This window comes from Empidonax traillii, unplaced genomic scaffold (assembly GCF_003031625.1).
Source record: "Empidonax traillii isolate 1590-97213 ecotype Southwest subspecies unplaced genomic scaffold, ASM303162v1 scaffold2796:size17950, whole genome shotgun sequence".
Classification (NCBI taxonomy): Eukaryota; Metazoa; Chordata; class Aves; order Passeriformes; family Tyrannidae; genus Empidonax; species Empidonax traillii.
Window position 1 is genome coordinate 4252 of NW_020957989.1, and position 13699 is coordinate 17950.

At 45.1% G+C, this 13699-nt stretch overlaps 1 protein-coding gene across 1 annotated transcript; it reads right to left on the reverse strand.

Annotated features, from left to right (window-relative positions):
- Nucleotides 1-7580: 7580 nt before the first annotated feature.
- On the reverse strand, nucleotides 7581-13598 carry LOC114072237 (protein FAM107B-like; the record flags this gene model as incomplete). Its single annotated transcript, XM_027910158.1, has 3 exons — nucleotides 7581-10753; nucleotides 12752-12905; nucleotides 13546-13598. Coding segments are annotated over 3 exons (324 nt in total), but the record flags the coding sequence as incomplete, so codon positions are not given.
- Between the last annotated feature and the right edge of the window lie 101 nt (nucleotides 13599-13699).

The window sequence follows — 13699 nt, forward strand, 5'->3', positions numbered from 1 at the left end:
AAGAGAGAGAGAGAGAGAGAGAAGATTAGTAGCTTTGGAACAAAGAAGCTCTCGAAACAAGAAATTCAAGAAGAACTGAAAGAACAGCTCCATAACTCAAAGCTCCAAATATAAAGAAGTAAATTTATATTGCGGTTGAGGCCACAAAAAATACCAAAATTATCAGTAGCTGATATGTAGTTCCAGCTGCAGCCAAGACAGCAAAACCAGTTCATTGCTACAAGGAGCAGAAATTGCCATAAGTATTCTAGAGCACTTTACAACTTTCTTGTTTTGAAGTAATTTCATTTCAGGTAGTGAGGGTGAGATAAAAATGCCAAGGGGCTGGAAAATTAAAAAATGAGTACAAAGGTACTTTTGGGGAACAAACTCTTAGAAGATCTCCTTGGCCTTGTATCTTTCTTGTCAAACAAACAGCCCTGGAGGAGAGCAGCTCCACAGCCTTGCCAGCCCACTTACTAGAGGAAGCTCCACTATTTAAGATTTCTGGTGTGAAATCTCAGATTTCCCCTGACCTACAGCCTGGCATGCTGTAGGGAAATGCTACAGATAAAGCATCAGCTGCAGTGCATCGATATCCTGAGGTGATGAGATGGCAGAGGACACAGAATCATTCAGGTTGGAAAAGTCTTTTAAGATCACTGAGTCTAACCATTAACCTAGCACTGCCAAGCCCACCACTAAACCATGCCCCCAAGTGTCACATCTACGTATACCCTTTAAATACCTCCAGGGATGGTGACTCCAGCTCTTCCCTGGGCATCCTGTTCCAAGGGCAACCCTTCTAGTGAAGAAATTTTCCCTTATATATAATCTAAACCTCCCCTGGTACAACTTGAGGCCATTTCTTCTTGTTCTATACCGGGTAGAAGGGACTGACCCCCACCTGGCTACACCCTCCTGTCAGGGAGTTGTAGAGAGTGAGAAGGTCCCCCCTGAGCCTCCTTTTCTCCAGGTTGAGCCCTCCAAGCTCCCTCTCACAGGACTTGTGCTCCAGACCTTTCCCCAGCTCCACTGCCCTTCTCTGGATGCTCTCCAGCACCTCAATGTCCTTCCTCTAGTGAGGGGCCCAAAACTGAGCAGAGGATTCAAGATACAGTTCCTAATGTCCGTCCAATCTGGCACTAGCCCAGGAGGCTGTCCCAGATCTTTTTCAGCCTCAGAAAGTGACCAAAACTCCTTGTGATGAGCCCTGGGGACAGCAGTTTGCCCAAGGAAAGGGCAGCAGAGATGCAGCTGGGGACAAGGAGCCTGGTGCCACACTTTCTCTCCCTGAAAGGAACTTGCCCTTTGTCACCTGCATTTTCCAGTCTGCTGCTCCCAGCCCTCAGAAAGGCTTGGAGAATGGAGTTTTTGACTGGAGCTCATGACACAGGGTGGAAAAGCCACCACAAATGTCTGCTAGCAGAGCCTGCATGAGCTCAAGGGTGGCAGGGCTTGCTCCCCTGCTCTCTGCTGGGCCAGCAAGCTCTGCCCACGGGACCCACATGCAGCTTGCAGTAGCAGAGGGGATTTACCAGCACCACAGATGTTCTCCACAGGGCAGGGACACCAAGTGACTCTGCTTTAGAATTATTTTATTTCCTTGCAATTTTGTGAAAGACACACCTTCCAGCTTTCAGACCAGAGCAGGATACAGCCCTGGACACCTCTATTTCACCATATTTCAAGCAATCCTCCCCATTTTCATGCATTCGTAACTTAGTCTTTGTGGGGTTTGTGGGCCATAACGGTGGTGCTTTGGCTTGGAGGGTGTGTAGGGCAGCTAATTTGGTGCATGTCACAGGTGTGGACCCAGCTGGAGGGCTGCAAAGTATGCACAGAGGGGGGAGGAGGCACGTGGGTTTTGCAGAGGGCCAGCTGCCCCCCAAACAGAGCAATCTCCCCCTTGCAGGCAGATGGCAAAGACTCGAGGAAGAAGAGAGTGTGTTCACACATAGGGAGATGATTTGGATGCAGGCAGGGAAATGTGGCAGGGTCTGGCCGATTTGGCTGGGCTGCTGCTCGTTGTTATAGCAACAGGAGGAGTCTGCTGTCAGCCTAGAGGATGGAGCCGAGGATGGGGAAGGGGGACATTTTTAGAGAGCAAAGGAAGGAGTTTGAATGGGTAAAAGGAGAGAGAAGTTGTAGATCTGGAAACCAGGACGGAAAACGCAGATGGATGAGTGGGATATGTGGGAATGGAGGATTCTCCCCACCTGCAGTCAGATGGTGTCCCATTGTGCCCCTTCCCCGGGGCAGAGCAAGGGTCTGGCTGGGATCCTGCTCATGCTGAGAAGGGCTGCCAGGCCACATCAATGCCCTCCAGGGTGGCAGCAGGATGAACACCCCTGCTGGTGGTGAAGGCAGTGAGAAGGAGGCAGAGGGGAGATAGCACAGAGACGTGCTCACTGCTGGAATTGCCTCGGGAGGTAAATCCTCTGCAGCGACCCCAGAGCAAAACATCAGTCGTTGTGGGCATGTAAGGTAAAGGACAGGCTACTGGAGAAGGCTGTCCCAGACACGACCCCAGCACATTCGGGCTCATCACATCTCCTGAGAACACTTTAGATCTCTGCCGGAGCAAAACAGCTCCGGTGACTCCACTACTGCCATCACAGCCTCTCCATGGCAAACCAGACTGAGCGTTTTAACACAGGAGACACCAAACATCCCCTTGTGAATCCAGCCCCCGAGTTACTGAGATCTTGAAACACACTCAAGGCTTTTTAACACGATGTCTCAGCGACGCCTCAGAGCAGCGGAAGCGCTAATGACATTTGCATAACAAAAATCGCGAAATATTAATGCGTTTCTCCAGGAAAGCACCAGTTTACAGCACAGCCGGTCTAGAGAGCTCTGCGCTGCGGTGCTTTAGGAGGAAACCCTTGGAGCGGGAAGGAAAGGTAACCCCTCCATCCCGCTCTGCTCCGCTTTCCCCAGGAGAGGGCAGCAGCAGGTGGGAATTCAGCGCGGGGCTGCGGGACCATCCCTGTGACATCTCGGCCCCGTGGGGACCATCGCGTCCCACCCATCCCTGGAACCCCCCCCTCGCTGCGGGCTGGGGAAGGGAGGCAAATACCTGCACGGCAAATCCTTTAAAGGGGTTTTTTGTGGCTTTAATTAGAACAATTTGACTTCACCCAGGGATTGCTTCGAAGTATTTTAGGCTCCTTTCTAATCAGAATGGTCTGGGTGGGAAATGAACTTAACGATCACCTCGTTCCAAACCCCTACCGTGGGCAGGGACAACTCCCACTAAACCAAGTTGCTCAGGACCCCATCCAATCTGAACTTGAACTCTTCCAGGAATGGGGCATCCACAACTTTTCTGTGCAACCTGTTCTGATGCCTTGACACCCTTTAAGTAAAGAACTTCTTCCTAACATCTGCCTAAATCTCTCATCTTTAATTTACCCTTCCCCCTTATCCTGTGATAATCTGCCTATATGAAAAGTCACTCTCCCTCATTTTTATAAACCCCTTTTAAGTACTGGAAGGCCACAATGAGGTTTCTTTGGAGCCTTCTATTTTTCCAGTTCTCTCAGCCTGTCTTCATAGGAGAGATGCTCCAGCACCCTGATCATCCTTGTGGCCTCTTCTGCACCCACTCCAACAGGTCCATTTTTTTCTGTGCTCTGGGGACCCCAGAGCTGGATGCAGCTCTCCAGGTAGGGGCTCCCAAGGGCAGAGGCAGGAGAGCAGGAATCACGTAACAAACTTTTGCCATCCTCCTTTTCACCCCCATAGGGCTTTTCTCATCACGAGCCTTCTGTTTAATTAAGGTTCCGAGATAAAAACTTTGATATGTCCATACTAGTTGCTCATTTGTGCTCTGTCAGACACCTACTTTGAATTTTTATTCCCATCTGCACCTTCCCCCTGCATACTCAGTATTTCTGTTCTCCACTCCCCACAGACTAAGGGCTCGGGCTTGCTTTCCCTTCCCTCTGCAGTTGTCAGCCTCAAACACCCACTTTAGGATCCATCCCAGGGATTCCTCGCTAATTAAATGCCCTGCATTACAAACCAGCCTCGGGAAATAATCCAAGGGCAGGGAGGTCTGAATAGGCAGGAAGAGCTTGGGGTGAAAGGAGGCAATAAAAAAGGAATCAAAAGCACAATGAGGCTTCAGGGGGGGAAAAAAAGGCACAAGGTACACTAGATGTGAACACAGATTCAGGCATCATCCCCAGAGTTGTTGTTTAACCTTGGGTATGAGGTGGAAACGTTCATCAGTCAGGCACTTGCTTTCCCACTGTCTGTTCCTCCTTTTTAGCACCACCTTTTTCCTCCCCAGAGAGCAATTCCTGCTTTCCAACATCAGGACTGAGTGGGTCTATCCTCAGAGGGGCCTGTAGGTAGTTTGCAGTTCACCTCTAGTCTGGTTATCAGCAGCACAATTTCCTAATGATTAGGGAATAGAGTTCTTGGTATAATCCAGAAGCAACTCCCTTGCTTCAGGAAAACAATAAAAAATGCAAGATCTGTGTTTGAAGGGAATTTACTCCTTGGTATTTAAAGTTAATTCAATTTGTATTAGAAATGAGAGGAAAATTTCCCTAGCAAACCACAGGTCGTGAGGTCTGGGGCCCACCGTGCTCAGCAAATTCCCAAAAGCCACTTTGCTGCTGAGCTCAGCTAGTGAAGGTGGGCCCCTGCACAAAGGAGAATTCACCTGAGCAACTGGCACCAAAATAAAGCTGGATGAAGACAAGTGCCAAAACTGAACCTTAGGAAAAAATCACTTCTTATGGTCCATGGCCACAGTGAATGAAGGTCTTTCTGGGTTTGACAGTGTAAGTTTAAAGGGTCCCTGTCTTTTCCTGTTGCTACTCATGAAAGCAAATTCCTGATCAGCTCTTCAACAGAGAATCTTTTAGGTTTTATTTACCAAAGGAAGAGTTAAAGGACAGATAACCTGTTGGACACAACCCCTCCTTCAGAGAGACCATTTCCCATGGGCTGGGCTGCCATGTCCTGACTCCAGAGCAGGTGGGATTCAGCTCTCTTCGCCCTTCTAAATGGAGTGATGCATCCCTTAAAGGAACCTCAGGGGTTCAGGCTTGCTGGGTGCTCTTTAATTTTTGAGCACAATGAAGCAGACTTGGCATTTCAATTTCATTATGAAAGCTTTGTTTCCCAATAGCTGAAGAGGGCAAAAGAAGCACGTTTCTCCTTCCCACCTAATCAGGCTGAAGTTTCCGGGTGCCAGCCTCAATCTGTGTTAAATTGCTCATGCCATCCACCCAAAGAGATTGGACTTGGGTGCATAATAGAAGTTAATTCTAGAAGTGATTACTCAGATAATTAAATACTACAGCTGTAGTGAGTGATTCTGGCTCCCTCTCTCAGGTGCTCTGCATCCCCTCCCTCTCTCACACCACTGTGGAGATGCCACTGCCCTTCCCAGCGGCCGGTGCTTGGCCTGGGGCAGGTCCCTTCTCCCCAGCCCCCTGCACGTGTCCCCACAAGCACCAGGGCTGAGGGCTCCAAGCACCAGAGCCAGTGAGCACAGCGGAGATATGGGCTCTCTATCAGCCGAGGAGCTACAGAGAGATAAAGGTCCAGATTTACTAAAGGTATCCAGGTGCCTCATTTATGCCAGGGAGGAAAAAAATCCACGAAAACGAGCAGGTGTTTTTGATGTGGCTTTCGAACTGCCCAGCTTCAGAATCCTTGCAATGTCGACAACGTTCCCTCCGAGTCGGGGAGGGTGGGCTCCAGCTCCACAGGGTTGATTTCTGTGCTCTGATATAAATGAAAAGCAGATGATTAGCTCAAGGGGACACACCTGAGGCTCAGCAAAATGGACCCCTGGGTACCCAAAGAACAGGAATAGTCCCCACTAACCTCAGAGAGGCACCATAGGCAGTGGGACGGACCCAGTGCAGCCCTTACCTTGGCCTGAAGCAGTGCCAAAACACAGGCTGTGGAACACAGGCACTGGCGTGGCAGCCAGGATGTCTCTGCTCTGTCACCACTGCCAAATGCTTCCTCTGGCCATGGTTTCCGCCACCTCCATTGAGAATATCCATCCTTATTATAGACAAGAGTGCCACAAACCTTTACTCGGACAGATGAAATATTCCAAGTGGAACACAAACAGTTTAAAGTGGCAGGGGGAAGGCGAGGATGTCTTGTATTTCCACTTCTCCAGGTCTTATTTCGTCTGTGCTCTACCTATTGCCATGCCTTGAGAACCCAACTTGCCCTTCTGTTCTTCACCCTAGAGACGTCAGTTCTGACCCTGTGGAAACTGCACCATGGGAGCTCTTCAGTCTCCAGTTATTTTCCCAAGTGCAGCTGGTCACCCCAAGTGCCATCAGCCATTTTAGGGTACAAACACTACCCACTGACCCCGTAACAGCAGCTAAGGACCTCAAGGTGCTTCTTTCCACATTGCTATGGCATGACACAGTCCATCTGCACATGGCCACAGGAGCACATCCAGAGCCCCCAGCAGACCAGGACTTGCAAAGCCACATGACAAAACCTATTAGCTCAATGCAATGCAGAAGAAAGCACACAAAAGGAGGATCATCTTTTCCGCTGGACACACTACAAAAGCAGATGACATGCCCTCACTGTTCTCTTTGTGGAGCTGGAGCGAATATCAAAGGATAATTCAAAACACATTTGGATACACTTGAGGTAGGAGAGCACAGGGCAGTATCTCCAACAGGCCACAGAAACTCACCCCCTATTAACTCTGTTCTTTCTTACCTCCCCCATATTTGACAGCTCCTGGAGTGGGTCCAGCATCATTGCATCAGCAGTACTGCCAGGACCCATTCCACATGCTGAGCAGTTTCTGAAGGAAAAAGCATTTCCTGACATCTGTTCTGAATTCAACGCTTTTCTCTTCTCCCACTTCGTTTCATCCTGTGATCTTCTCCAGCTCCCCCTCCACTGCCACCTGTCCCTGGCTGACCAGGGCTCACCAGTATGAGTGAGGATCTTTGTGGAGATCTGACGACCCACATTTCTTCCAGCCCTGTTCCTACCCCTGCTACCTTCCTTGTCTGCTGCTGACACAGGATTCTGCTCTTAAAAATGACACTGAGCAATCTGACCCTAACCCAGCAAATCATTTGTGCCTGCACTTTCTTTCACATGCCCAAGGCCTTCCTACTACAACTACAGGTTTGAGGATTGGCTAATTAAAAGAACCTTTGTATGACTTGAACCCAGGACCAGGCTCATTGCTCTCTTCTCACTGCCTTTTGGAATGGACCTTTTGCAGTGCTAGCAATTCTAAGGATAGGGAATGATTTCCACAATTATTTGACTCTCATCTGAACTTTTCCCTCATGCTCCACCTCACCTTGTGCAACTGAACAGCACCTACACAGTCCTGTTAAAAACTGCCTGCACCAAAAATATTCAAAATATAATACTGCTGAGAGACACAACCAGCTCTTCCTGCCAACTAATTTGCCAATCATTTTGCATATACAAACGAGGATCCATTTTTAAGGAACCAAGAGTCATCATGTTTTTGATACTTCCCCCTGCATTGCAGAATTTTAAATAACCCAGATATCTCAACACACACCCCAACATTTTGCTTTTAGCAGGATATGACAGACACCACCACATACACCAAGCATGTAGTAGATTTTATTAAGCATAACTTTGGTTCTAAGTATTCCACCCTCATTCTCATAATACCTTTAGTTAAAAACAATTATACAAGAGCAAATACAAAAAATATTAAATTATGAAAACAAATCCATTAAGGCTCCCTTTTTATATTTATATATATTTATATATGTACACTCAAACAAGTGCAGATATTAACAGAAGGTTAAAGCCACAAAAATCTAAAAAATCTACTACTGTACTATCAAAAGCAAGAGTTTTAAAAAAGTACAAAGTGGTAAGTGAGCAATTTTCAAATCACTGAAGTATTTGCTGGATTGCTTCAAAAACCCACATAGCTAAAGGGCAGAGCAGGAATTGCTTACGCTCCCTGGCAAGCAGTTTCTTACTTGAGTAGCCGCACAGGACACTTGTGGTGTGACTAGCTGGCCCCCCATTTAAGGGTTGCCCAATCCTGACTTCAAAGACAAGCTTTTGCCTGTCAAAACGACATGGAGGTGGCTGGGGGTTCCTAGACTAAAGGGTTAGCAGGATTCAAAGATGTTTCAACACACACGTTGATGTTCTGTTCACACGGAGAATTAATTCCACTGAAAAAAACAAAAAACAACTTCATGCCGTATGTACAAGGGAGTTTTCTGGCCTCCTGTGTTTCACAAAGAGAAACTCTACCCTGAATCTCAAGCTAGCTGGGGGAGAAAGCAGAATGCCCTCAGCCTGGAGGGGTCCAGTCCAACACACCCACTGAAGCCAAAACGAGGTCCCTGTTCCCCACCGACCCCGGTGCCACTGACTTCATTTCACTGTGCTCGTGTGGAAGGAGTGCCATGTTCACCAAGGGGAAATGGCTGACAAGGAATGGTCTGCTCAAGCCAGAGGAGGATTTCCTCGCTGACTTCTAGGCTTTCTCATACTGAGCAGAAGTTTAACAAGGAGTTGAAAGCAAGAGGCTGATGTTGGGTAGGCTGGGAGTGGCTAACACGAATGAGTGTGGTGTGGGAGGCTCCAATATAATAGGGCTGTCTCAACAACATGAAACAAACTCAGTCAGTGCAAGTGTTTGAATAATGTGCTGCCAGAAAAGAAGATCCTCTCCTGCCAGGAGAAGTGAAGGAGAGAGTGAAAAACCTGCAGCATTCAGGAGTGTTCCTTTGTTGAGAAAAATACATGGAAGAACCCTATGTTTGGCCTTTGTCTTTTGTATGTCCATAATCTGAACAATCTGTTAGACAATCTTCACATTTAATCTTCTAGACGTGAGTCACACTGCAAGTCTAAATCAATGGCAATACACTTATCACAATTCAATTTACTCTCAATCTGATTATGCCGTCGTAAAAAAATGCCTGTATCTTGACAAATTAAAGTCTGTATCTAGGAAACAATTCTAATGGTGAGCATTCTGTCCTAAGTGCTAGGCTGAAAGTATATTTAAAATGGCCAATACTTACAGGAAAAGCAAAAGGAACTCAGAAAACAAACCAACAAACCCTCCCCCACCACCTTTACAATACAAACACGTCACTGTTGATATTAATAAAAAGTGTTCTCTAACAGTTATGTCCAATGTAATTACAAAGTAGAAATTATTGTGTTTAGCATCCTAAGGCAAAGGCTAGGGATTAGATCCTCAGCTGATATGGATGAACACAGCTTCAGTGAAAGCTAGGACTGTGCAGAACAGGAGGATGAGGATTTCTCCCCAGTCACACCAGGTAAGAATCTTTCTGCACCCAATCACACCAGGTAAGAATCCAGTTCTGTAATCCTACGTGGGCAATCTGTTCCCCATTCCTCCTCCCAGGCTTTCCTGGATAACTAGTAGTCATAAGCGTGAAGGATCAGATTCTGTCATCCCTGTGCAAGCTGAGCAATATTTTATTTAATGGCAAGTCACAGGGGCAACTTGTGGAAAGGCAGAAGATGACAAAATTGGACCTGAAGACTCAGTGGTAACACATTTCCCTCCCTTCCTGAGGCTAAAGGAAAGATGGGATAAAATGAGTTTCATTTTATGCTTCACTCTGGGGAAAAAAATTCCATTTCAGTATATTCCAATGATCTGTTTGGTCTGGCTTAGACACTGCTCTACTGCAGAAACTGCAAGATGTTCCTGCAAGCAAAGATCAGCAACTTATGGCAGATAGGATTCCCGATTTCAGTTCCAGCAAATGAGTTTGAAACCACCAAGTAATGTGTTAACACTGTAATCAGTTCAGCATGTCCTTGGAGGAGAAAGGCCACAACACCAAAGAAAGCAGGATTTCAAAAGACAGAAAGGAGAAGACAGGTCATTTTGCTTTGAGAGGTAAATTCACAGGTAGCACTGCACAGCCCTGTTCACAACAGTGTAAGTTACAGACAGAGATACATCAACTTCTGGAGTGTCCCTGGCGGAAGGATCATCAGATTTCTGCTCTTTCATAGCCCAAATTCTACATGCCAAACAGAAAGAAAGGGGCTTTAAGGCTGCTTAACTTTTCACTGCTGGTGAATTTTAAGCACTTTCATTTTGCCCACACCTGCCTATCCTAGTGGGGATGGGCAGCAGTGATCAACATATCCTCCTAGATTTGATAAAAATTCCAACACAATTTTTTCTGGGATATGCACAGGCTGTAGGTCTAGATGGAGGAAATCTACCTGCACAGCAAAGCTTCACAAGGTATCACAGGAGAATTTTTGTTCTGTTTTAAAGCAAAATATAAATCTGTGTATCTCCTCTCAACTAGGATCACAAGAGTTAAAGCAGTGCAACACTAAAGGAGTTTCTCTAGTATCCCTGGTTAAAATCTCTGAGTAAGCACGTCAGCCTGGTCCATGACACTGAACTGACAAAGACACTCCTTATCCATTGATCTCAGGACTGTATTTGGCAAGTCGATCTGTTTACGATACTGTCTTTTTAATCCACCCGTCCCAGGAATTAAAAATCTCATCTTCAGTAAGTGTCAGCTGGATGCCCTTATTTTCCCTCTTGAGGGGCAAATGTGAGACAACTTGCAAAAGCCTCTCTCTGCAGGAAAGCTGGAAGTCTTAGCAGGCGCTGGCTCTAGGAATCCGGTGCTTCTGTTGCTTCCTGGACTGTCCTCCTCAAGTTGCCCTTGACTTTGACAAATTCAGGCGCATTTTCCTGCTCTTCCTGTATCTTCTGTTTCTCCAGTTCCAGCTTAAAAGGGAATCACACACAAAAGAGAAAAGTATAGAAAACAGATCATTGAAACACAAGACAAAAAATTAAAGGTTTCAACAACTGACAATGCCAAATGCTTTAAACTGCTTCCTTTCTTAATCTCATGGAAAAAATAAAGTTGCATTTCTCTGGGAATATCTGTCCTCATAAACAATAAATCTTTTCAAATCCTTGGCTCTAGCACGTTCCAGATGTCCACCTTTGCCAGATGGACAAAACTTTGCAAACCCAGCACGAGAACAAGATGAAGCATTTTTGAAGAAATTCTTGGACATCTTCATTAAAGAAACAACAGTAATTCCCTTCTCTGGCTTTTACAGCAGAACAAGGAATAATGTGCCTTGTGGGAGGACACGTGAACAGCTACTACAAGCACACTCACAGAACTGATTTCTGATTGTTTAGGTATGGAGTACTGATTCTAACCTGAGCCTCTTTAGGAGTATCTGGTTTGTCCATCACAAAAGCAATAAAAAAAAAATAAAAATCCTCCTTGGCCCTTAGTTGTTCATTTTTGAGAGCCCATTTACTGGCTTTTTTTAACCTAGCTGGACTTCTGCCCATGAAGACGCTCGGAATTTCCATGGCAGGGTAGACATGGCTGTACAGTGCCCACAGAGCACAGGCTGGCACATGGCACAGAATATGGATTGCTTGATGATCCTCAGGGAGGGCAGGTAAGTCGGCAGAAAGGAAGAAAAAAACATTTTGAAAACTAACAAAAGAGCCTGAAAGGACCTGCCTTTTTTTTTGTTGTTTTTAGAATAGACTTAGATCTCCCTGATTAATGGGGACCACGTACAGCTCACCTAAATAATCTCTCCTTTGTCTCTGGTTCACTGGCAAAGGGGCATGCCTTGTTTCAATAAATCACAGCAATGTTTCTCCATGAATCATGTTGTCAATTAATGCTATTCCTATGATGTTTCCAAACTCAGAGCACTGTTTGCAATAGGCAGGTTTTTCCTCTTCTAATGGAATTTTCTCACCTACATAATCTACACTGGATAGCTCAGTTTCAAATCAAATTTTCCCACAAGCTGAACTATTCAAAGCTGTGCCCTCAAGAGCAGATAAGAAAAATGACAGGATGATACGCTTAAAAATACAATAACTTTTTCCAAAAATATTTCTAAGCGTAATTAAAATAAAAAACCACCAAACTATAATAAAACCCAAACCCCCAAATAATTACTGGATTATATGTCATTTTTAATAGAATAATTATTTGGCTTAATTGGTTTCCACTGAGAAAAACAGGAGATACTGTTTTAAAGCATGCATTTATAGCATTCATTTATTTAAAAATAAATGCAATGCTTAATGCACAGTGACTTCTGTGAGAAGGTGTTTCACTGTAGAGATACTTCCTTGCAGGCACACAAAATGTCTTCAGAGGCACAGAGACATTTGGTTGGCCCTGTGCTTAACAAAAAGCTTCACCACAATGAACTTTCAACTGCACATCAACCCCATGCTCAGGGTCTGAGGATGTTTTCCTTCATTTGAAAACACCAATGGGCTCCCATGTTTTAGGACTACAAAAAAATCTTTGTAAAGTAATCTAGTTTCTTGTATAATGCAGGAGAATCAACTGTTTTTTTAAAATTCATTAATGTAGTTTTGATGCACTGCAGTCTAACAGCCATTCTTATTGGATCATAGACTACAAAAATTGAATAATTCACTACCATTTCAATGGTTAAGTAATGTCAGTGCTCCACTAAAATTCCTGATGGCTGGTGCAGGATTTATTTGACCAAAGGCAGACCCCATATGCAGTTCCTACACAGCAAGTGACAAAAAAAATGGGCAATTACAGAATGTGATTTGACTTATCCTAAAAGAGATACCTGCTGTGATCAGAGGAAATATGCCGAAAATTGGCTGCTGCTTCTTTCCTGTCTGCAAAGGGAGCCTCAGGTTAGTAGCTCAGATGCAGATGTGTACAGGTAATGTTACTCCCCCTCTTACCTGCTCCAGTTTCTGCTGTCGTTTCAGTAGCTCTATTTCCAGATCTGATTTCTTCTTTTGTGCTTCCTCTTCTTTCTGTTGTTTAATAACTTGATCTCGTTTCCTTTTCTCCATCACCTTCTGTAGCTCCGGTTTGTTCTGAGGTGCAAGACCCCTTCAAATTAAACGAGGGAGAGAAGAAAGATCAGTTTTAATTAGCAGAAATTCGCACAGAATTGCAGGCAGGTTTTCTAAACTGAAGCAGTTGCCTATTTAGATATATTGCGATATAAATAATGAATTAAAAGGAGAAAAAAACATGCAGACATTTGCCTGGTTTCTAATCGAAACCCTGAACAAGAATTTAAGCTATATAACCCACTGTAGATATTTAGCATGCATGATAGTATTTCTCCTGTATAATTCATTATTTTAACTTTCATCTTTAGTCTTCAATCTATTCTCTCAATTCCAAAAGAATGGATTTTAAAAAAAAAATCACAAATCACTACACTAGCAGAGTTAAAACCAAATTTTGGACAAGAGAAATTCCCTTGCTGGATGATAACTCAGAATGACTTTGTTCAGACAGTCCTGTGCAGGGTATTCTACCCACAGAATTTCGCATGGACAAAACTAAAAAGTGGTCTGTCCCACTGCTCCTGGAAATTGTGGACTCTCTCCTTTCCTTGAAAATGTGACAGCTTTACCCACGCTTGGCTGTGAAGCTATTTCCAGTGAGAGCTCCCAGGCTACACTCAACATCACAAAGAGCCTAAGACAACAAAAATCCAGAATAAAAAAGTTGCCGTCACCTTGGAGACCAGACAAAGCCTGGAGGATTCTCCCTCTCACAAGCCTTTGGGTACTACATCAACTGAATGTTTCAAGTCTGTTCAGCACAAATTGCTTTCCAAGCCAACTACTCCGGAATGAGAAAGCTCCCTCTTAGGAAAAGATGCATGACGT